General features: G+C 46.6%; 1 protein-coding gene across 5 annotated transcripts in view; it reads left to right on the top strand.

The window, feature by feature from the left end:
- The window catches only part of ANO1 (anoctamin 1), a 153,764-nt gene that overhangs the window by 117,526 nt on the left and 11,680 nt on the right, over nucleotides 1-24,558 (top strand). For 2 of the 5 annotated variants that reach the window (XM_044269755.1, XM_044269759.1), the window contains 8 exons: nucleotides 1,694-1,854; nucleotides 10,713-10,795; nucleotides 11,871-11,882; nucleotides 12,275-12,346; nucleotides 14,961-15,038; nucleotides 17,211-17,285; nucleotides 18,987-19,188; nucleotides 21,234-21,345. In XM_044269755.1, coding sequence (XP_044125690.1) covers nucleotides 1,694-1,854; nucleotides 10,713-10,795; nucleotides 11,871-11,882; nucleotides 12,275-12,346; nucleotides 14,961-15,038; nucleotides 17,211-17,285; nucleotides 18,987-19,188; nucleotides 21,234-21,345 — 795 coding nt within the window. The remainder of the gene's footprint in view (nucleotides 1-1,693; nucleotides 1,855-10,712; nucleotides 10,796-11,870; nucleotides 11,883-12,274; nucleotides 12,347-14,960; nucleotides 15,039-17,210; nucleotides 17,286-18,986; nucleotides 19,189-21,233; nucleotides 21,346-24,558) is intronic. The other 3 variants (XM_044269756.1, XM_044269757.1, XM_044269758.1) reach the window with 3 other exon arrangements.

The following is a 24,558-nucleotide window of genomic DNA, read 5'->3' as shown; positions in this document are numbered from 1 at the left end:
TTGTAGTTTCAGAACAGCTGGAGTGCCGGAGGTTGCTGATCCCTGGTATAGAGTGTCCCAGGCAATGGTCCCTGGGAACATTTATGCAAATTAGCTCTCCTCCGGAAAGAAGAAAACCATATCTCTGGTGCCACCTATAGGTAGCAACTCTAGAAGTCAATGTCTGACCCATTAGTCTTGACACAGCTATCAGCTAAAGCAGAGATCTCTGTAGACAGCTGTGTATTAGTCTTAGCCCTGTATGACACCAACAGATTATCTGTCCAATCAGACCAATAGTTGGCGTGTGTGTGTGTATACCAAAAGATCTGTGGGTGTAATTGGCCATCTGACCAATGATTGGTCAGATAATCAGCCCTTAAAGGGAACCTGTCACCGGGATTTTGGGTATAGAGCTGAGGACATGGGCTGCTAGATGGCCGCTAGCACATCCGCAATACCCAGTCCCCATAGCTCTGTGTGCTTTTATTGTGTAAAAAAAACGATTTGATACATATGCAAATTAACCTGAGATGAGTCCTGTCCCTGACTCATCTCACATACAGGACTCATCTCGGGTTAATTTGCATATGTATCAAATCGTTTTTTTTACACAATAAAAGCACACAGAGCTATGGGGACTGGATATTGCAGATGTGCTAGCGGCCATCTAGCAACCTGTGTCCTCAGCTCTATACACAAAATCCAGGTGACAGGTTCCCTTTAAGGTACTATTACAACAGCAGATGTCATACAGATCACGAATAACGATTGAAGATGTAGAGACTCGTTATTACAGGTTTCTGGAAAGAAACTGCCTTTCTAATCTACTCTTCACTTAACATCAATCTACCATTTAACCCCAACACTTTTTTGTTAAGACTTGATATTGAGAGGTACTCTGTCCCCCCAAACAGAGTACCTCTCAATATCAAGTCTTAGCAAAAAAGTGTCGGGGTTAAATGGTAGATCAGCGCCTTACAATTCAGAGATTCATGTACAGTCAGTCATAAATAACATGGCAACAGACATATCGATAATTACAACAAGAGGAATGAGGGCCCTGCTCGCAAGAGCTTACAATCTATGAGGTGATAGGGCCTTTACACATGGAGATCAGTTTATACAGTACATCCATAGTATAAGCTGCATGGTCGGACGACTTGCTGCTTGTACAGCACATTTCTGCATAGAATTCATTGCAGCGTCGCTTCCCTATTAACATCCAGTTCAATTATTAAAGCCCCGTTAAGTCCTAGTAACCTTTTAGAGCAGGGTTGCCAACCGTCCAGAAATTTCTGGCCAGTCCATAAGAATAGGTGACTTTTTTTTTTTTTTTTTCCCGTGTCCGTGAAAAAAAAATGTACTATGTCCGTGCTACATTATTCATTATACACATTTTACAGTTCGCAGTGAATGCTGGTAATCAGTTCCTACCAGCATATTGAGCTATAGACATGTAATAGTTATAATATTTATCATTCATTATGGCTTTCTAATTCATCTGTAAAAAATGTTGTCTTTCTGTGATTTGGGGACAAGTTGTCTAGAAAAAAGAAACTCTGGTTGGCCACCCTGCTTTAGAGTCTTCTATAGAGCTAAGATCCATGTCCCTATAATATTTGCATTCTGCATTGAACCTCGCCGGGGCCTCTAATCCCTTTAAATACACAATGCTTGTTCTGAGTTTCCATCTTCATCCATTTATTTCCAGCATGGAGATGTGTGACCAGCGGAACAATATTACCATGTGCCCCTTATGTGACAAGACCTGTAACTACTGGAAGATCAGCTCTGCCTGTGCCACAGCCCGTGCCAGTCATCTCTTCGACAACCCAGCCACAGTCTTCTTCTCTGTCTTCATGGCTTTATGGGGTAAGGAGAATATTGTTCAATACCCTTCAGATGTGTTTTTGTACTTTTATTTGACGGTGTAGATCTGACATGCTCCAGAACTTGTTATAAGAGTACAGAAATTGGCCAAGGTCGCCGATCTGATAATTGCTGCATTGCAACAAAAAAATGCCTTCTTCAGTTCCTGCTCACAGATCTGCAGCGCACGTCAGATGAAAGAACACAGATACACGGTGATGAGCTCTAGAGCTCTGGGAGCTGTCACTATGAACGTCTTTTTGTTAGGGATTTTTTACATTGTTCATTTACTTCCGTAATATAAAATGAAGCATTTTTTATTTTTTTATATACCGGTGTGTGTGTGTGTGTGTGTGTGTGTGTGTGTATATAGTCTTTTTTTTTTTTTTTTATCTATCATTTTTGCATCTGTAGAGTGTGTGCAAGTCCTTCACCTAGGTGATGGTGTTGCTGAATCTGACATAAATTCATCAGAACTCTGCTCCTGTCTCTGCTGCCCATTCTCCCCTCCTTCTCTCAGCATTGGAGATAGCAGCAGGAGGTTGTACACAACAGATCAGAGTTTGGAAGGGGGATTCAAGGGGGACAGATCACACAGACTGTAGATGGGGAGGAAAGCATACACAATGCAATTTGAAGGGGAAGCATCGGCCTCTCTGGTGGCCAGGACTGCAGGAGCACACACAGGCGGTTTTTTTTTTGCCTATAGTGTGTAAGCACGGTCACCGCTGCTAGATGAATGAAGCCAGCAAAGAGGGCAAAATGGACAATAACAATTCATTAGTAAGGGCTCTTTCACACTTGCGCTTTTCTTTTCCGGCATAGAGTTCCGTCGTCGGGGCTCTATGCCGGAAAAATCCTGATCAGGATTATCCCCATGCATTCTGAAAGGAGAGAAATCCGTTCAGGATGCATCAGGATGTCTTCAGTTCAGGACCGGAACGTTTTTTTGGCTGGAGAAAATACCGCAGCAATGCTGCGCTTTTTGCTTCGGTCAAAAATCCTGAACACTTGCCGCATCGACGGATCCGTAATAATAGCCCATTGAAATTTATTATTCCGGATCCGTCCTAACATTTTCAGTTGTTACAACGCAACGACGGATCCGGAAAAAAAACGTTAATGTTGGCTTCAGGATTTCCGGATCAGTATCTTACCAAAAAAGCAGGAAAGACACATCCGGAAAGAAAAAATTATGCGTTCTTACGCGTTTTTCCGGATCCGGCGTGTAATTCCGGCAAATGGAGTTCACGACGGATCCGGACAACGCAAGTGTGAAAAAGCCCTAAGTGAGTTGTATTAAAGGGGTTCTCCAGGCTTTTAATATTTATGACCTATCCTAATATTTATGTCCGACACCCGTCACCCCCGCCGATCAGCTGTTTGAAGAGGAGGCGCGTGCCGTCCCAGCGCTGCTTTCTCTTCACTGTTTACCTTTTCGCCGTCTCCTCTGCAGTAGTGAACAGGTGTAATTACACCCAAGCCGTCCCATTCATTTCAATGGGACGGATCACTCCTATACAAGTGTATGGGAACGATCTGTCCTATTAAAATGAATTGGACGGTTAGGTGTAATTACACCTGCTCACCGCTGCAGAGGCAACGGCGACAAGGTAAACAATGAAGAGGAGGCGGCGCTGGCACGGCGCGTGCCTCCTCTTCAAACAGCTTATCGGCGGGGGTGACGGGTGTCGGACCCCCGCCGATCTGATATTGATGACCTATCCTGAGAATAGGTCATCCAGGAGCGTAACTATAGGGGAAGCAGGGGAAGCGGCTGCTTTGGGGCCCTGACCCAGAAGGGGCCCATCCAGGGGAGGAGGACTAAAAGATTTTGTCAGGGCCCCCTTAACAGTATTACACAATGAAATTATATACAGTGACAGGTATAGACAGTGTAGAAAACGGATGGGAGCAGCTGCCGGCCCTGGTCTGAGAGAGCGATCTTTACTAGCTACAGGAATGGGGGCGTCATGAAAGGAAGGGGTCGCTAAAAAATTACTGGGGGAGGGGGGCCCAATTCAAAAATTTGCTCTGGGGCCCAGTCATTTCTAGCTACGCCACTGAGGTCATCAATATTAAAAGCCCGGAGAAGCCCTTAAATTTTCTGTACATAAATGCTATTTGCTGAAGTGACGCAACACCTTAAATGTAACGACTAACATATGCAATGAGGACTAATTACTAGCATATTCAGCCCCCAAGGATCTAGTGCAGAGGATGGGGGTGGTAGTGGCCCCAATGAGGTGCCAGGCCATTGCTCTCTGGGCATTGGTGCAGTGGAAATCTAGTTTGAAGAATCAGGTCAGAAGTAAACATATAAAAGTGTTTTTTTTTTTGTTTTTTTTTTACTTGGTGCAAAATATAACGTGTGACACATCCAGCAATATTCAAAGAACAAAGTTCAGATTCTGGCACCAGATGAGGAAGTATGGTGGCTGGTTGGATAGCAATTTAATGGCATTTGCCAGAACTTGTGAATATAGGTGTCCACTCTGATACAGGCTTGGTGGTTGTGATGATTCTAGGTGATGGGTGTCTGAGACGTATCCCCTCACCTTGCAGCAGTGTCTGTGTTGCTGTAATTTGCCTAATCGCTCTGCTGTCTTGACACACTGATGCTTTCTGGAAGCTGCGTTCTGAATTCTGATTGTCTCTCTGGAGTGTTTGTCTCACAGAAGAAACTGGATCTGGTTCCTACGAGCAGGAGCTCTGACATGTGTTTCCTCTCCATTCACTGTCTGAATTGGAACTCCTCCTCCTGGCAGGAAGCAGGACCAGCCCACTCTTACCAAAGAGGGAGGAACAGGGTGGTTAGCGCTGTTCCTGCCAACCATACTTTACCTAGCTGGGAATTTTTTTAATTTAGTTTTTATCCTGTCAAAGCTGTCCATAGTCTTTTGATGGTTATGTCCATGGCAATGACATCCACAGAATGTGGACCCATATTACAGTACTGGCTCATGGTGTATTATGGGTGACAAAGCAATGTGGCTTAAAGGGGTTTTTTCCAAGATTTTTATACTGATCGTGGGGGCCCAACACCCTGGACCCTGCTGATCCGCTGTGAGCGCCGCCGCCTGCGGCCTTCTCTCTGCTTTTCCTAGGCCTAGTGACGACACATGTCATGTGGCCTAGGAGCAACTCTGCCCCATTCAAGTGAATGGGGCTGAGCTGCGATACCAAGCACAGCCACTATACAATGTACTGGCGCTGTGCCTGGTAATCTGCGAGTGGGCAGAGGTGTTCACAGGAGCGCCGCTGCCTTCTCAAACCAGCTGATCGCGGGGTCCTGGTGTCCGATCAGATACTGATGACCTATCCAGAGGTATGGTCATCAGTATAAAAGGCTTTGAAAACCCTTTTAAAGTAAATGCCTACCATTAAACACCATTGTGCGCACAATGATTTCTTGATATATCTTTATAATGGTTGGAGCGCCGTCTTTCTGATACAGATTTCTAAATCCCCTACATAGACAGACCTAGCAATAAAGTTAAAAATCTTGCCACCAGTAGGGGGCAGCTTACTGCGTACAGTGCTGTCATCGACTTTAATTTAAGCTTCCCTTGGGGGTGGCAGAATTGTATATCACCTTCACTGTATATCTATACAGAGGACAACAGATCTACTGCCACCATAAGGATATATTAGGAAATCAATCAATACAGAATAAAAATAAATAAATAAATAAATTCCCAAGCTGGCACAGTAGCAGGTCGCCCATCCAGCGGTGGTGACCATTGAAGCCATCTACAGTACCCCCCCCCCATTCCTCATGCCGAATTCTCAACCTAACCCCTTCCCTCCAGCCCTAATGTTCAAGCCATACTTGGAAAACACTACATACAGCGCTACAAAACATACAGGGTATTACAGCGCCACATACCTCGTACATCCTTTGTTGTAGACGTTCTTTTTCCTCATCTTCTCCTTTCAGACCAGACCGCCATGATGACTTCTTTCAACCATCTCTTCTTTCTGCAGAGTTTGACAAAAAGACCTCTTAGTTTCCTACTTTTCCATCATCCTCCCACCTTTTCAACACCCCCAATACTGTGCCCACTGTGCTCCCCAGTAGTATAGTACTGAAAATACTAGTACCCCGCAGATAGTGCACCCTCCAATAATTATTGACACACAGGGCAGGCCCTGCTTTGGGGGATTACATCATTTTGGCACAGGGCCATGTATGAAATAAGTAGCCTGAGATGAAAAGTTTTGTTTTTTTCTGAGACACTGTCCCAGCTGCTTGAAGATTTCCGATCTGTATGTGTTTCTCATGTTATAAAATCTGCATCCCCCTTCCAGGACAGCGTCAAGGGAATCTTCTCCTCGCTCGTCCTCGCTTATCCCTCCAGGATTTCTACTTGGCTTTTCTTATTTTGGCATCCTTAGATGTATTTTTATTCTATTTTTTATTTTTGTATTTTTTTTTAAGCTGGATATGTAATATGAGGATGAAAAAAAGGCGCATCTGTTAGTATTTAGTCCTTAGCGTGTCCCTAGGGGTTGTACGTTCTCTATGGAGTTGCATATATAACAATTACTGTGTTTGTCATCTGCTAAAGAGCCGTTCCCATCCAGATCTGAGTCACGTTTCCTTTGAGAACTAATAGAGCATGGCACAGAAGACTGGCTGAAGTTTGTGTCTGTGTATACGCACATATACCATGTAATAAAGGGGTTTTCCGAGACCTATAATGCCCCCCCCCCCATATGCTCGGGCCCCTCACAGAGGTTGTACTTGCCTCGTTCCCCGGCACCCGTGTCACTTCTGAAGCTGGCACGGCCACCGCTGCATCTCCCCGTTGCACGGATGAAAACACCACCCGATGGCGCTCGCGGCTGCATTCTCTCAGCTCGCCAAACACAGCGCCATACATTGTATAGCAGCCGTGCTTTGTATCAAAGCTCAGTCCCATTCATTTCGATGGGGCTGAACTTCGCCTAGGTCATGTGATGATGGTCAATTAAACGTGACGTCACATGACTGGCCCCTGTGCGGGTCGGACCTGTGCCCTGATGGGCCAGTTCCTGATCTCCTCACTCTTAGCCGGGTTTGGTGCATAGATGCTCGGGAAAGCTGAACAGCAAGCAAATCTTACGGCCTCTGTCACGGCGTGTGTATTTTTGACAGCTGAGTTTGCAAAAATGGACCACAAAGAGCAACTTACTGGCTTCCATTTGCTGGGGTACTATTATTTTTGCAATGCTCTTTAATGAACAGAATAAAATTTGTCCGCCGTGCATGTAAAGGGTTACTGTGAGCAAATCATAAAATCTCGACAAACGCACAGCAGACATTGTAACAAAGCATTTATTATGTTTGGATGAGTTACAGTTAGAACATGTCATGGCTTTTCTATGGAGCCACAAAGTTTAATAAATCCAGCTTTGTGTAAATACATTGGTGTCACCGCCGTGAAGGATGGAGCTGGGAAGTTGGACATTTCCTGAACTTGTTTGGTTTATACTTGTGGACTCTTCGCCTCCATTGCTCATGCTCTGCTCCCGACAAGTGTATCTGCGTCCGATGTGCCGATCTCAAGATTACCCTTCCCTTGCGAGGAGCTTTACGTAATGTCAAACTACATTACACACTGGGATGTTCCTGGCCGCTCTTGCCTCCTCCAGGCAATACAAAGAATTTGGACGTATGTACAAGCAATAAACCGCCAACGATGGTAATAGATTGACGGCGGTTTGGCCGAATTAAGGTTGGAGGAGATCCACTAGACTGAAAATTTGATGGGGGTGCCCCATTCTAACCCAGACGTCACCTTACCCCCCTTATAACATCCATTTATAGGATGTGCATCAACATGACCTTCCCCGCTAAACTCTAGTGCAGGGCAATATACTGGCCCAAGTGAACCAAATACCGCAGTGCAGCAGAAAGTACGGCCACCTGCACCACAGTATTCAACTGTATCATTGTCCTGAGGACATTGATACAGTTGAATTCAGAAGGCCACCTGCAGCTGTTGGCCAGGTGCGTAAGAGAGAATCAGATCGTTATGAACCTGGCTGGCGGCCGTGAGGAGGGCTTGGGTGGCCCTCCTAGGCATCGGATCACCGGGAAATTTCCCTGTAGGGTCTATGGCCAATTCCCCCCCCTGGCTAAAAGCCAAGCCAATGACTCACTTAGATGGCAAAAGAGCGAGCCAGGTGCATGCATATGTGGTCACCTCTCCACCAGTTTGGATCGATGTCCTTGGAGATCACGATTTTACAGATAGTAAGGAATACAAGGGGGTGAGCAGTGTATACACTGCCATATAGACGGTGACGGCCAGAGGTACTGCTGGGAAACTCTCTGCAAGTTGTTAAAATGTCTGCTGTTTAAAATTTGGGACCCTACCAAATTTTGCCTCTTCTGAAGGTCCTTCAATGATCAAGACCTACTACATATAATTGATTGCAGAGAGGATGGGTTGGGGAGATCTCTCGAAGTCTCAAAGGTTGTGGAATCTTTCCCTTGTGCCCTCCCTATAAGCGGGCCATGCAGGGAAAAGCATTTTCTTCTAATGGCAGATCCAATCTACCATCCACCATAGGGTTTGCCTGGTTGGTAGAGGGGTACAAGTGAATGGCGGGTGAAAATGTCGCTGTGAAGACTGTGGTTTTCTGTTTCATCAGTAGTAGCTTTGCACAATGAGGAGCCTATAATGCAGCTATATAGTAGAGTAATGAAACCATGCGCGTTACAGATCTCCCTTGTGTCTACAAATAACATGAGATGTTCCCAGTGGAAATGTTCTGATGTAATCCCCATGCTATGTGTTACATATGGCTTTCAGACCATTATTGCCTTGTCTGAAATAGTATCTGCGTAGGTGTATTTACAGCACATTTGTACAGTATGTGTGTGCCTAGAGGCCATTTACCTGGAATTTTTATGAAGTTAATGGCATTGGGGAGGGGAACTTTTATGATTGCATTTTACTCATTTTGCATGATTTATTTATTTTTTAATTGGTCTTTATTTGAAAAAAAATTCTGCCCTTTTTTTTATAAAAGGGTTAAAAATCAAGATGTCGCAGTCTCTTTTCTTTTTAAATCTTCTCATCTGACAGCTCATGTGTAGCTCTTATCTCTGATCTCCTGCCCTCATAAACACTTGCTCAATCCTTATCAAACTGATAAGAATGTGGCTTAAATAAATGTTTGAGGTCAGAAGATCTACACAGGAGATGTCAGATGATGAGATTTAAAGAAAGCAGTAACTGTTACCACATGCAAACAAACAGATTTTTTTCAACTCTTGCATTTAAAAAAAACAGCTAAACCTTTTTAATAAAGAGCAATTGAAAACTTGATTTTTAGCCCAAAACTAGTAAAATGCAATCTTAAAAAAATGCCCCCAAAATTGTCCATAGCGGTTACTGTAATTTAATTTGATATGAAGCTGTAACGGTCACCGGTATTAACTAAATGGTAACAGTCATTCATCATAAAGACCTTGTCCTCTCGCATTCACAATCGTGTCCCATTGTCCCTAGTTCCTTTCAGACTACTGGACACATCTGTACATGGATCTTAAGGTGCATTTAGACACGCCAATGATTGTCCAGATTATCTGGAACAGTCGTTCCCAATCATCTGGCCATCTAAATGTGCCGCTGAACCCCCCCCCAAATAACGAGCGAAACGCTCATTCATCGGGTGATCCTGTTGCTCTTGAAGGCCTTCGATCATGGCTTCTGGGCAGCAGATCGTGTCGTCTAAAGAACAATCTGCTGCTCAGAAGCCATGATTCTGCAAGAGGACGAGGGATTGCTATAGTGATCCCCCGTCCTCATACAGTGAAAGAGATCGCTGCATGTAAATGCTGCGGTCTCCTTCACTGAACGAGCAGCTGACTGTCTGGAAGAAACACTTCCTTCCCGACAATCGGCCGCTCAGTCGGCCCGTCTAAATCCACCTTAAGGCCTCCTGCACACAAACGTGTGCTTCCCGTTGCCGTATTGCGGACCGCATTTGCGGATCCGCAATACACGGGCACCGTTCCGTGTGCATTCTGCATCACGGATGCGGACTCCTTCACTTTAATGGGTTCGCAAATCCGGAGATGCGGAACGGAAGCACGGAACGGAACCCTACGGGAGCACTACGGAGTGCTTCCGTGGGGTTTCGTCCCTGACTTCAGTTCCACAAAAAGATAGAACATGTCCTATCTTTTTGCGGAGCGGCCGGATCGCGGACCTATTAAAGTGAATGGGTCCGTGATCCGCTGTGGCTGCCCCACGGACAGTGTTCGTGCATTGCGGCCCACAGCACGACCACGGGGCGCACACATTCGTGTGCAGGAGGCCTAAGGATGTGTTGGACTGGCCTTAAAAAAAAAAAAAAAAAACTCAGATATTGCTGCAGTCTTGACGCTTAACAAAAAATTGGCTGGCAATTTCCCAAATGGGCCAAAAAAAAACAATGACCTGCAAGGAGAAGGAGGAGCAGCTGAGCTTTCCCTATCACCCATTGTCACTGGTGTTCTACTGCCTCCTAAGGGCTCATGCACACAACTGTTGGATGTAAATTGCGGATTCGTGGAACGCTGAAACTGGCCGTGTGCATTCCGCATTTTGCGGAACGGAACAGCTGGCCCCTAATAGAGTCCTATCCTTGTCTGTAATACGGACTATAGGACATGTTCTATTTTTTTATTTTTGTGGAATGGCCACGCGCACATACGAAAATGGAATGCACACACAGTCAGTGTACACAGCACAATCTGAATAGTCCTCTCTACCACACAGGACGGGTCCGCTTATTGTGAAGGTTGATGGAATGAAATTCTCCTAAATATTTTGGGCTTCACGGTTAACCCCTTAAGTGAAAAACATACGTTGTGCTTGCAGCTGCCACATTCATGGAGCACTGGAAACGGCGACAAATGAGGCTCAACTACAGATGGGACCTGACCGGATTTGAAGAAGAAGAAGTGAGTACAAAGAAAATAAACTACAAAGATACAAATCCATAGCACAAAGGGGAACGTTCTTGTCAGTGGATCCGCAAAAAAAAAAAATGCGGACTGCACCCAGACCACATCCGTATTTTGAAAAATGGATATGATCATGTCCGCAGGGCCTTACTAATATTGTATAGGAAGAGTCTATGTATCCATTTGTGATCGCTCAATATGAAGTTGAATATATGCAAATGAGCCTCTAGGAGCAACGGGGGCGTTGCCGTTACACCTACAGGCTCTGCTCTCTCTGCAAGTGTCACGCCCTCGCCAGGCATAATGATGTTTTCACTGCCTGGCCCTGCCAATTAAAGTGCAGAGGGCGTGGTAGTTGCAGAGAGGGCAGAGCCTCTAGGTGTAATGGCACCTCCCCTGTTGCTCCTAGAGGCTCATTTGCATATATTAAAACATCATTTTTCTCAGCAATGCGGGCACATATGAACATGGGACCAACACGGATGCCTTCTGCTGCCAAGGGCACATGTGACAGGTCAGCCGGTGTCATAGGTACGAAACTGCTGACAGATGCCCTTCAAAGATTTAGCTGCCTATCTGCAAAACTGAAATGAAGGAAGTAGAGGTCGCCGGTGATGGTTGCTCTGTCAGTACCGCCATTGCCTTCCCTATCCAGTTTTACAAGACCTCAAAAGTAGCCCTGCAGTCAGGGTTGAGGGAGGGATGACTATCCTACTATATCCTAGTGAAAATCCAACGCTAAAGAAAAGTCTATGTGGTGCTGACGCAGGATTCACCCAAATATTTGCATTGCATGTATGTGTATATGTAGGTGTTGTGTATATATACATACACAGGCTTTGTGTCTACATATCTGTTTCCTCATTGTAAATGACTGGTCTCCTGTCAAGCGTGGCCCCGTATTAGACTTCTGGGCCCTCTAGGTTCATGTTCTCCACCACCATGCCATGATGTAGTCGCTGTACCCATCCCTCATCCAAAATACCCAAAGCACTAACCATGACCTCACCCGGTACCCCAATTAATAATTATCTTTTTGTTTTTCTGTGTGTTGTGTTCTTGTATCCTGAAGGGCACAGTCAAGGTTTGAACCCTCATTTATTAATTTTTTTATTTTTTTTATTTTTTCTATCTTCTGTCTTCAGCAATTTTTCTTTGCATCTTTCTTTTAAATCACCCAGGCCTCAGCGTATGTGTGTTAATCGTGCCCGTCACTGTTCCGCTGCTGATCCCACCAAACCCGGTGACCATGTTGCACCTTGTCTCGTCTCTGCAGCCTGGTTGTTTCTGTCGCATTGTGTTTGCATCCATCACCAATCACAGCACTGTATGTCAGCAGGTGGCAATGCACCCTAGTACCCTATGCACTGATCAGCTCCCTTCACGGCCTGCCTCTGCTTGGAGATCTTCGCTGTAACCCACGATGATGAAGGCTGTAGACTTCCAAATATCTTATCATCTCTTTAATTCCTACAGGACCACCCCAGGGCAGAGTATGAGGCTAAAGTCCTTCAGAAATCACTGAAGAAGGAGCGCAGGCGCAAAGAGGTATGGGGAACATTCAGCATATTAAGCTAGTCTGAGAAATAATCTATGTGACAAGGTGGTAGAAAAACCCATGTTTAACTATGTAAACCGGTCTTGCCAGATCAGACCCTTTTTGTCTGGGGATTCCACATGTGAGTCGAGAAAACCAGCCTTTTTAAACACACTAGAATGTAATTCAAGCTACCTGCAGCCACCACTAGGGGGAGCTTAGTGCATACTGTTTTACTATTGAGTTCCATGTATATACAGTGAGCAGTAAGCTCCCTCTAGTGGTGGCTGAAGGTAGTCAGAATTTTATATTTAAAGGGAGCATTTCACCAGGATTTAGACACCCACCCTCAAACTACCACCAGCCCTATAGTGGCATGATGATCTTCTTTGCATAGTAAAGAAAAGAACTTTCCATATACATTTAGATGCCAGCCTTGCTTGCTTGATTATCATCCCACAGACCAGTTGTGTCATCACAAGCCTTCTAAAGTGCCATTTGGTGCATGAGCAGTGACCAGGGTACACTCATCTCGCCTTCAACTGCATGCACCAAAGACTCCTTTTGCAGTCTGTGGGATATCAATCAAGCCAAGAGGGAGACTGCCCAGCATGACTCCTTGGGAGAATGGCTCCGCCCCCATGACTCTTTACCGGCATCTGAATGCATCTGTCAGATTTCTTTTGTGTCGTTACAACATTTTAGCCCCGGGACTATGACCTGGAACCTGTAGCAATATTAGCCAATCTGCACAAATCAATGGAACTGGTTGGCCCAGTGCCTATCCTAAAGTGGTTGTCCAGAAGCTCTTGGAAAGGTGGACACTAGCACAGGTTTGCTGAGCATTGTTCTCCTAATCTCCAAAGACGTTACACTGGCAAAAAAGAGCGACAGGACCTAGAGAAGAAGTTTGGGGAAGAAGCAAAGGGCTTTGTGAAGCTGGTGGATGGTGAAAGTGGTGGAGATGGTTGTGGTAGCATTTCAGATGCATCTGCTTTTGCTTTCTTGAAACGACACCGCTCTTTGCTATGGGCTGCAATACCTGATATGGCCTCTGGAGTGGCGCTATTTCTTAAGGCGAAAGGCAGATTGATTTTATTATTTCGGATCCTGGACAACCCTGTTAAGCACTCGCTGTAGTTTCTCAGGAGAGCTGCCACTATCCTGTAAAGGGTAAAAGCTACTTGGCCAAATCCGAGGCTGGATACTTGGCGGTTTGGCGGAGTTGACGACTGCTCATTCCACACACATAAATAAATCATGCAATTTGCAGTTCCATGTTGTTTGCTCTTTTAGTTGTGATTAGCCTTTATGTCCTGTAACACAATCCAGTCACGGCCCTGCCGTGTGTGTGACAGTGTTTGTGCAGCATCCGTCTGTGTACAATGGTTGCATTATTTTGAAGTCAATGTGATCCACAAACTGGGATCAGGTAACCTGTAAGTGAAGGAAACGGTCCTATTGTCTGGCGTCTCCTATTACCGCGCTGTCACTCCGTGTATACTTCCTACGTAGATTTAGTAGCATGTTACTAACATTCACTCAAATGCTGTAAATCTGAACGTGCAGGAGCTATGATGATGTTGGGTACGTTTAGGGCGAATTCACACAGGGCAGATTTGTGGCAGACATTTTTGCCACTGTCCTATTCCATCTGAGTTGCAAAATTCCATGTGCTTGCTGCATTCAGGCTTATGGAAGGGATTCTCAATTGCAGAACCTGCCGCGTGTGAATTCACATTGTAGATGACTCTTCCTCTATGAAGTGTAAATGGTTAAAACATCTCTTCTGTCTCCAGCTGCCTTACTACTATATGTCTATGTCAGACATGGAATGAGCGTGTGCAACTGCCCCTACCATCACTGGCCTCTGGGTGTAGGAAGTACTATAGCCTATACGTCATGTCTAGGGCTGGGCCATGCTCTGACCCCTCAGGCCCGGCAGTAGGCTTAACATAGTGTGTCCGTTTTGCTTGCTGTTCCTTTAAGAAGCCCATGTTCTGGCACATCGGGGATCGGCAACCTTCGGCACTCCAGCTGTTCTGAAACTACAACTCCCATAATGCCCCATTTACTTCTATGGGAGTTATAAGAAAAGCTGAGCATGTTGCATGCTGGGAGTTGTAGTTTCACTGCAGCTGGAGTGCCATAGGTAGATATTGAATTCAAATTGGCCCTGCTCATTTCTTAGCCAAAAGATGGCTTCCAGATTTCCTTTCCAGCCTGGCCGGTGGCCTATCAGGAAATTTCCCGGTAGGCCAGTCCGGCCCTGCTTCCAGACTTCCCAACCAGCTGTATTTCTATACAGGCCATATGACATGTACACCTCAAACACCATAGCCCCGTACTGGGGATGTAAAGATCTCCATGATCTTCTGCAATTCCTAAAACATTTACATTGAGGTGATATAGCAAGTTGGGTTTCTGGAAAACTTGTATGGCAGAGATGGGTGACTAGCCTAGATGTCTGGACTGTCCAAAAGTCCCAAAGCTTTGCCCCTCAGGTTGGCGATGATATTTCGGGGCAGTGCACACACAACCTTGATTCTCATTCATTGCTACTGATTCTACGATGCTTTATAACACTATCGCATGGTCCTTTTTGTTTCCTTCAAATGCCTTCAGAAGCATCAGCCTGTTCCTGAGGACAACACAAACAAGTGGAGGCAGAGAGTTAAGACAGCCATGGCTGGGGTGAAATTGGTACATTTTACACCCAATTTCTTTAGGGTTAAGAAATGGTTTACTGAGAAGTCACCTTGGTTTATTGTGTTTGGCATACTGAGGGGATTATTGTGAGCGCATGAATCCTCCCAATGCCAGGCTGGGGACGGCAAGCCTTGAGACCTATGGCTCATTGCTCATGAGTGATCCCCTCGGGCTGCTTTTTTTTTTCTTTTCTTTTTTTTTATCATTTTAACTTCACTTTGGTGTCTTCTGTTTTCTTCCATCACCCAGTGCCATTTGATGCATGGCTCCTCGTCACTCCTGTTGGCTCTGTTTTGTTGCACATCCCTTGAAAATGTTTTATGTATTTCGTATGCATGTCGCACCATGTATGAGAGGACCGATCTAGTGTTGTCTTGCCATTTCTAATGTAAACGCATTCCCTTTACTGGTGGTGACCTATTGGCATAACTGGGAACTCTGGAATTTAAGAAAGCGGTTGAACGTAGTGATCAATTGTCATGGCTGCTCGTTCCTGTTAAAGCAGGCTGCAACCGAATCGCACTGTCAGGCCTCATGCACACGGCCGTTGTTTTGGTCCGCATCCGAGCCGCAGTTTTTGCGGCTTGGATGCGGGCTGCAAAAGATGCGGACAGCACTCAGTGTTCTGTCCGCATCCGTTGCTCCATTACGTGGTCCGCAAAAAAAATAAATAACCATTTTTGCGGACAAGAATAGGCAGTTATATCAATGGCTGTCCGTGCCGTTCAGCAAATTGCGGAACGCACACAGACGCCATCCGTGTTTTTCAGATCCGCATTTGCGGGCCGCAAAACACACAACGGTCGTGCGCATGAGGCCTAAGACAGCACTGAAAGTTTATCCCCTTTAATGAATGATGATTTCGGTGGGAAAGCGTTACCACTCTTTCAATTTAGGGCTCTTTCACACTTGCGTTCTTTTCTTCCGGCATAAAGTTCCGTCGTCGGGGCTCTATGCCGGAAGAATCCTGATCAGTTTTATCCTAATGCATTCTGAATGGGGAGAAATCCGTTCAGGATGCATCAGGATGTCTTCAGTTCCGGAACGTAACGTTTTTTGGCCGGAGAAAATACCGCAGCAGGCTGCGCTTTTTGCTCCGGCCAAAAATCCTGAACACTTGCCGCAAGGCAGGATCCGGAATTAATGCCCATTAAAAGGCATTGATCCGGATCCGGCCTTAAGCTAAACGTCGTTTCGGCGCATTGCCGGATCCGACGTTTAGCTTTTTCTGAGTGGTTACCATGGCTGCCGGGACGCTAAAGTCCTGGCAGCCATGGTAAAGTGTAGCGGGGAGCGGGGGAGCAGTATACTTACTGTCCGTGAGGCTCCCGGGGCGCTTCAGAGTGACGTCAGGGCGCCCCAGGCGCATGGATGATGTGATTGCATGGCACGTCAGAAAGCGGCTGAAGGATGGAAATGAGCATGTGCGACCACTTCAACAAGGTGGACAGGGAAATAAGAAAAAGAACAAACAGCAGGTGGCACTATACAGAAGTTTTATTAAATAACTCAGCAGCTATTCAAAATTTTTAATTGCATGCAGTTACAAAAATATTCAGATCCAGGTGCTGGTTCCAAAACTATATATATTTAACGGAACAAGTTTTAATTTAAAGTCAATTTATGAGTCTGTCTATGGACAGGTATAGGTAGCATGTTCCCAGTTATGTCAATGAAACGTCTCTAAGAAATAGTGGTTGGCTATTCTTTGTCTTGGAAAAGGAGTCAACTCTATAGGCTGCAATAGTGGTCTCTGACCTGTGACTCTGACTGTGATGAAACTGCAACTCCCAGCATGAGTTTTTGCAACCGCTATAGAGCCGTAGGTTGGAGACCACTACTGCAGCCCATCAGCTTCTGGAGAGTCCAAGTCCTCCTGAGCCTGCTTCCTGGAGAAATGTTAGCTGTCACAAGATCTTTATGTTCATCAGACTCACAGCTTGTGGAGCAATCCAAAATGAGACTTTTTTTGCAAGCAACACTGGGTTCCCTTGTACATCACTAAATAGATGTGACCTCCAGACACTGACGCCTGTGGTTTCAGTGGAGCTTCATCCGTCATGTGTTTTTTTTTTCTCGTTGAAATCTCCTCAACCCCTTGCACGTTCTCTCCCATGATGCCATAGTGAATCTGTTTTTTCTTTTTTTTCCTTCATTGCATTTTAGACTGAGAAGGAGAAGTTAACATGGAGGGACAGAGTTCCTGCCTATGTCACAAACATGGTCAGCATTGTCTTCATGGTAAGTAGTAATATGTATATACCTCATGTGATGAGGGTTTCCATTAATATTGACTAAGGCTACTTTCACACTAGCGTTGTTTGAATCCGGCGTTCAATTCCGACACCGGAACTGTCCGCCGGATCCAGCAAAACGTGTGAAAACTGATTACATTTGAATCCTGATCAGGCTTTCGATCACAATGGAAAAATGCATTGGAAAAAACGGATCCGCCATTTATGGACTTTAACTTTTTTTTCCTATTTTTCGGATCCGTTTTGACTGAACACACAGGGCCGGATCCGGCGTTAATGCAAGTCAATGGGAAAAAAGCCTGATCAGGCGTTCAGTCAAAGTGTTCAGGATTTTTGGCCGGAGATAAAAATACTGCATGCTACGTTTTTCTGAAAAGCCTGATCAGTCAAAAAGACTGATCTGAAGACATCCTGATGCATCCTGAAGGACTGACTCTCCATTCAGAATGCATTAAGATAAAACTGATCAGTTCTTTTCCAGATTTGAGCCCCTAGGACGGAACTCAGCGCCGGAAAAGAAAAACGCTAGTGTGAAAGTAGCCTAAGTTCTGTAATTCAAGGAGACGGTAATAAAACAGCTCAGGTACCTGCCTGGCCATATTGATCTAGGACACAGACCTGAAACCTTGCCCATAAGTAAAGAAAAGCCTAGCAATGGCTATTGGGATTGATGCATACATACTTTTCTGAGGTGTTCTCCGCCAAAACTGTTGGGGAGCAACGATGGGTTCCTTGGAGCCACCATGCTTGAAGGAACCATTCTTTATCTATAAAGAACATGCAAACCTCCATTGTTAGGTGATGTTCACACCTCTGTTCATGTCGACAGTTCTGTCACACTTGCAACACAACAGAAACCATGATGGAGCCCTGACCGAGTCAGTAGGGTCCCTCAGTTGCCATTGGTATCTGTGGTAAGACTCTCGGGGGTGCAACTAGCCTTTCTACTGCCTGAGACGAAAACAATGCCAATTTCTTAACCTAACCCCTTTGCCACAATGAAAGCGCTCATTGCCCATGGCTCTTCGGCTGCCCCCCCTCTTGCCCCTACCTGGTGCTCCCTGAGGCGATCGCCTCACCTGGCCTCATTGGTGATGCACCCCTGGTAAGACTGACCCGACACAGCGTCATAGATCACAAAAGCAACAGTTCACATGTCAATGTAGCCTTAATTGTGTTGTCCACCTTGGCACCATATTGCCATTAAAGTTTTTTAGAATTCTACACTGATGGGTCAATCTATAACTAGGGCACTGAGTGAAAGTAATGTCCCCTGGACATGGACTGTACTGTTTTATATCAGCCCGTCTTCTGTCAAGTAGCTCGGGAGAAGGCACTGTTGGAGGCAACGACGAAAGAAAAGTTCACTTGAATGGGACTGTGCTGCAATACCGCATCCACCAATGGTCAAGAATGGTGCTGTTTTTGGATGAAGCTGCAGTGTTTTCCTAATCACTCCAATATATGGAGATAATCTAGTAGATTAGGATATTGTTATTGGATGGATACGCATATTAAACTGACTTTGGATGTACTTTTGGCATTTATGTAGCACATATACTCTGCATCGTTATATACACACACATTATACACACCACCTACAAATTTCATGAACCTATTGCTCTGAACCAAACCCGTGATGCTGTAATGTCTGCAGCTCTAATGCTCGCCTGGTTTTCTCCACCAGATTGGACTGACATTTGCCATTGTCTTTGGCGTCATTGTATATCGAGTCTCCACGGCGGCTGCATTGGCCATGAGTTCTAATCCTTCTGCCCGTGCCAATGTCCGAGTGACTGTGACTGCGACCGCCGTCATCATTAACCTGGTGGTGATTCTGATTCTGGATGAGGTATATGGCTGCATAGCAAGATGGCTAACCCAGATTGGTAAGATAATTTATTATTATTTTTTCTTTACACCCTCTTGCAACCTTAACACAAGTGTAATATTTTGGTATGCCCCCTAATTAGACTTTCTAGTATATGCAAAATGCTACAATTTCTCCCCCAAAAAAACATAAAGTGAATTTTGAACCAACCTATTTCTTGGAAATCTGTAAAATCTATGATGTTCCCCGAGCATGACAAGGTTTGGTGTGTTTGAAGGTAGACTGGAAACATATGGAAAACATATTAAGGAATGAAAACTAAAGATATTTTCCAATATAAACCTCCTAGAGTTATTAGCAAAATGTATTGGGTTTTCCTACTGGCAGCCTCCCTCTTCCCTAACCTACCTACACATGTCGTTAGCACAGTTTAAATGAAGTTCATCACTTAGCATGTATATAATATACATAATAAAAGGGGTTGTCCCATGATAAATATTCTACAGTTTTTAAGCCAGCACCTGGAAATCAATACTTTCGTAGTTTAATGTAATTAAAAATTTAGTATAACCCCTGAGTTATTCCATTAAATGGGTTTTCCAGTATCTGATCGGTGGGGGTCCGACACCAGTGAACCCCTCCAATCAGCTGTTTCAGAAGGCACCGGCACTCCTTGAGCGATACCACCTTCTCTGTGCTTGGTATCACGTTCATCCCCATTCACTTCTATAGAGCATAGCTGCGCCTAGTCCACTGTCACATCTGTGACAGGTCTCAGAAGGTCTGAAAGATTATCTACGCATTAGTGATCTGACGGCCTCTTTTGGTTTCACTTTGTCTGTGTGTTGCTGGTATGTCCACACCTCCTGTTCAGGTGTGGATCATGTGACCTTTACCTATCCCTATTTAGTCTGACTTTACCCATCACTCCTTGCTTAGAATAGCTTCATTTGGTTTTGGAAGAGCTGGAGTGTGGTTCTTGATGGAGTCCTGTTCATCCATCATCCTCAGAAGTTGTGTTCCGCTTGTTGTGTTTTGTACCCCCCCCCCCCCTTTGTTGTTTACTAGGCCTCAGTGAGACGCTAGTTCCTTCACCAGGGAAGGAACGGGTGGTCTCTGCCCTGTCATTATCTTTAGGGCATCCAAGGGTCACCAGGGTTTTCTAGGTTCCTGTATATGGGCATCTCTACCATCAAGAGGTGCCCATACGGATAGGAGTTACGGCCAGGAGCAGTGTTTTATAGGTGGTGACCCTTTTCCTTCCCTAGCGGTGAGGCCTAGTGTCTTTCCCCTTCCTTCTTGTTGTCTTTTGGTGTTCTCCCCTACTACATCCGTGACATCCACATGACGAATGAATGTGTAGTCACTGGCCTACTAAAAGCTGAGAGAAAGCCACAGCACTACTGCGAGCGCCACGGCCTTCTCGAACAGCTGATTGGTGGGGGTCCTGGGTGATGGACCCCCACCGATCAGAAACTGATGACCTATTATCAGTTTTAAAGTCTCAGAAAACCCCTTTAAATCGGTCTATATAGCACCACTTCCTGTTTGCTCTTTTTCTAATATCTGTGTCCTCCTCATTGAGGTGGACACACATGCTCAGTTTTATTCTTAAACTGCAGCAGACAAGACACACGCCCTGAGCTGCCAGCTTGAAATAAATCTAGCAAAGCAAATGGAGACATGAATGGGTAAATCTCTGGATCCTTGTGAGATACAGGGATGGTGCCAGATTTGTTAGAAAGAGGCTGTCAATTGTACTATATAGTGACTGATTTTCATTGTTGCATTGATCATGGGATACCACCTTTTGAGTATACATTAATGGTCTCCAACCTGTGACTTTCCAACAATTGCAAAACTGCAACTCCCAACATTTTGGGAGCTAAAGCGACACAGGTTGAAGACCACTGCTTTATCATTCTCATCTATGTGAAGAAGATTGGTATGGTCCTGGAGGAGCCCTTTGAGGTAGATATCTGAGAGTACGACTGGTCATTATCAGGTTCTGAGCAGATCTGACAAACCCATATTGTTCCAAATATTGCATGGCTTCTCGTTCCCCTAGACATCATCCAACCCTTTTTGCTTTTTTCTGGACAGAGGTTCCAAAAACAGACAAGACGTTTGAGGAACGCTTGATATTCAAGGCTTTTCTTCTGAAGTTCGTCAATGCTTACACGCCCATCTTTTACGTTGCTTTCTTCAAGGGGCGGTAAGTAAAGCCTTACACTGCTTTATATCCACTGTCCCTGTGTGCTCTATTATTCAAGAAGACAGTGAAGTACAATAAGATTACTGACAAGGAGTCTAGAAAAATATTTGCCCCCTATGAGCTGCGTGGGGCCTGGTTTACAAAAAAGATGGTCAACGATACGCTTAGAGTTCATATGTTCTGTTTGGGCATAAGGTCATCATTAAGGGGCATCCCTTGCTTAGGAACCTACTCCATAAGCCAGACTGTACAGCCACTTGAACCAAGCATGCATAACATGGACAATATAATAATATTCTCATGAACAGCCCATTGATTTCAATGAGTACTCCACTTCCCTGCAGAGAACTTGAACACAGCTGATGTTCGCAATAGTGGTACAAACATTCAGCAGCTCATCATTTGAGAAATCCTTTTAAACAACAATGCATAAAACCCCTTTAAAGGGCATCTGTCAGCAGATCTGTCCCTATGACACTGGCTGACCTGTTACATGTGCACTTGGCAGCTGTGTTGGTCCCATGTTTATATGTGCCCGCATTGCTAAGAAAAAATGATGTTTTGATATATGCAAATGATCCTCTAGGAGCAATGGGGGCGTTGCCATTACTCCTAGAGGCTCTACTCCCTCTGCACCTGCCGTGCCCTCTGCACTTTGACAGGGTCAGGCAGTGAAAACCTTATCACATCTGGCCCTGTCAATCAAAGTATAGAGGGTGTCGCAGTTGCACAGAGAGGAGAGCCTCTTGGTGTAACGGCAACGCCCCCGTTGCTCCTAGAGGCTCATTTGCATATAATAAAACATCATTTTTCCCTTCTCCCATGACAGCATCACAGAGAGAGAGGATCTGCTCCAAGGGACAGGAAGCCTGCAGAATAAACCTCCCACCTCAGTGTGATTTCCTGTCCCTGGAGTGGGAGACCTGCAGTTTCTCCTTCACGTTCTTACCCATAGCAAAGAAGTCCCAGAGATGCTCTGGAGGGCTATGAGGCACATACCTGCATATGTTGGGCTGACAGGACCCTAGGAGCCGGTGGTGGTGCAGGGCTTCCACCTGGCTCTTGCGGCAGGTGCGTGTGCGCTCCTCAATGAAAGTGAGGCCATGCTGAAACATAAAGTAAATGGAAGCAGCCCCATGTGGGGATTTGGGTCTTCTGGAGCGGCTTTTTCCTATGCATGCAGTCCAGAGGAGGAGATAGCGCAAGAAGTGGACGTCCCTTCCAAAAAGCGTAGGTTTTACAGCAAATTTTTGTGTTATAGGGCCTAGCTGTCTGCCTCAGGGCTTTGGGGCCTGGCTGTCTGCCTCAGGGCTTTGGGGCCTGGCTGTCTGCCTCAGGGCTTTGGGGCCTGGCTGTCTGCCTCAGGGCTTTGGGGCCTGGCTGTCTGCCTCAGGGCTTTGGGGCCTGGCTGTCTGCCTCAGGGCTTTGGGGCCTGGCTGTCTGCCTCAGGGCTTTGGGGCCTGGCTGTCTGCCTCAGGGCTTTGGGGCCTGGCTGTCTGCCTCAGGGCTTTGGGGCCTGGCTGTCTGCCTCAGGGCTTTGGGGCCTGGCTGTCTGCCTCAGGGCTTTGGGGCCTGGCTGTCTGCCTCAGGGCTTTGGGGCCTGGCTGTCTGCCTCAGGGCTTTGGGGCCTGGCTGTCTGCCTCAGGGCTTTGGGGCCTGGCTGTCTGCCTCAGGGCTTTGGGGCCTGGCTGTCTGCCTCAGGGCTTTGGGGCCTGGCTGTCTGCCTCAGGGCTTTGGGGCCTGGCTGTCTGCCTCAGGGCTTTGGGGCCTGGCTGTCTGCCTCAGGGCTTTGGGGCCTGGCTGTCTGCCTCAGGGCTTTGGGGCCTGGCTGTCTGCCTCAGGGCTTTGGGGCCTGGCTGTCTGCCTCAGGGCTTTGGGGCCTGGCTGTCTGCCTCAGGGCTTTGGGGCCTGGCTGTCTGCCTCAGGGCTTTGGGGCCTGGCTGTCTGCCTCAGGGCTTTGGGGCCTGGCTGTCTGCCTCAGGGCTTTGGGGCCTGGCTGTCTGCCTCAGGGCTTTGGGGCCTGGCTGTCTGCCTCAGGGCTTTGGGGCCTGGCTGTCTGCCTCAGGGCTTTGGGGCCTGGCTGTCTGCCTCAGGGCTTTGGGGCCTGGCTGTCTGCCTCAGGGCTTTGGGGCCTGGCTGTCTGCCTCAGGGCTTTGGGGCCTGGCTGTCTGCCTCAGGGCTTTGGGGCCTGGCTGTCTGCCTCAGGGCTTTGGGGCCTGGCTGTCTGCCTCAGGGCTTTGGGGCCTGGCTGTCTGCCTCAGGGCTTTGGGGCCTGGCTGTCTGCCTCAGGGCTTTGGGGCCTGGCTGTCTGCCTCAGGGCTTTGGGGCCTGGCTGTCTGCCTCAGGGCTTTGGGGCCTGGCTGTCTGCCTCAGGGCTTCGGGGCCTGGCTGTCTGCCTCAGGGCTTCGGGGCCTGGCTGTCTGCCTCAGGGCTTTCGGGCCTGGCTGTCTGCCTCTTGGCTTTGGACTTCGGGGCCTGGCTGTATGTCTTTGGTGTTATGTTGGTTAGGCCAAATTCTGATGACTGTATGGTTGAATGTCTTGCTTTATACCCATTTATGGTCGGCTGTACGTCTGTAAAGTTTATTCCTGGTTGTCTGTACGCCTTTAGCGTCTGTGCCTTGTCGGCGGTCCGCCTGTAGCGTCTGTGCCTAAATAACCTCATGTGCCTATGGAGCGATTGCTTCTCTGTTTATGCTTGCTGGGATAACTGCTCCTGCAGCCTTGCATTGTCTGGTTTCTGCTGCTGGGCTTGTCTAGTATGTTTGATCGGCTGGAAGCTTCTGCCGCCGCGTCTGCAGGGTTGACGGCTTCTGCCGCCGCGTCTGCAGGGTTGACGGCTTCTGCCGCCGCGTCTGCAGGGTTGACTGCTTCTGCCGCCACGTCTGCAGGGTTGACGGCTTCTGCCACCGCGTCTGCAGGGTTGACGGCTTCTGCCGCCGCGTCTGAGTGGATGCCTGTGTCCAGCTGTGCCTGAGGTGCCGCCATGTCTCTGTGGCAGTCTACCATGGGGGCAATGCAGGCAAGGTGAACTAGTTCTGTGACTGTTTGGTTGTCTATTTGTGGTTAAGGGTCTACAATAAGCATAGCACTCCAAGAAAGCCCTATAATGCTCTTGGTGAGGAGTGAGAAGATGGGCTGGACCATATTGCCTGGATGGCCTACAGGATGTAGGGTGTACCAACAAAGCCCTATATGGCTCCCGGTTGGGAGT

This window comes from Bufo gargarizans, chromosome 10, assembly GCF_014858855.1.
Source record: "Bufo gargarizans isolate SCDJY-AF-19 chromosome 10, ASM1485885v1, whole genome shotgun sequence".
Classification (NCBI taxonomy): Eukaryota; Metazoa; Chordata; class Amphibia; order Anura; family Bufonidae; genus Bufo; species Bufo gargarizans.
Note: the sequence above shows the minus strand (reverse complement) of the source record. Positions and strands in the feature narration are given on the sequence as shown.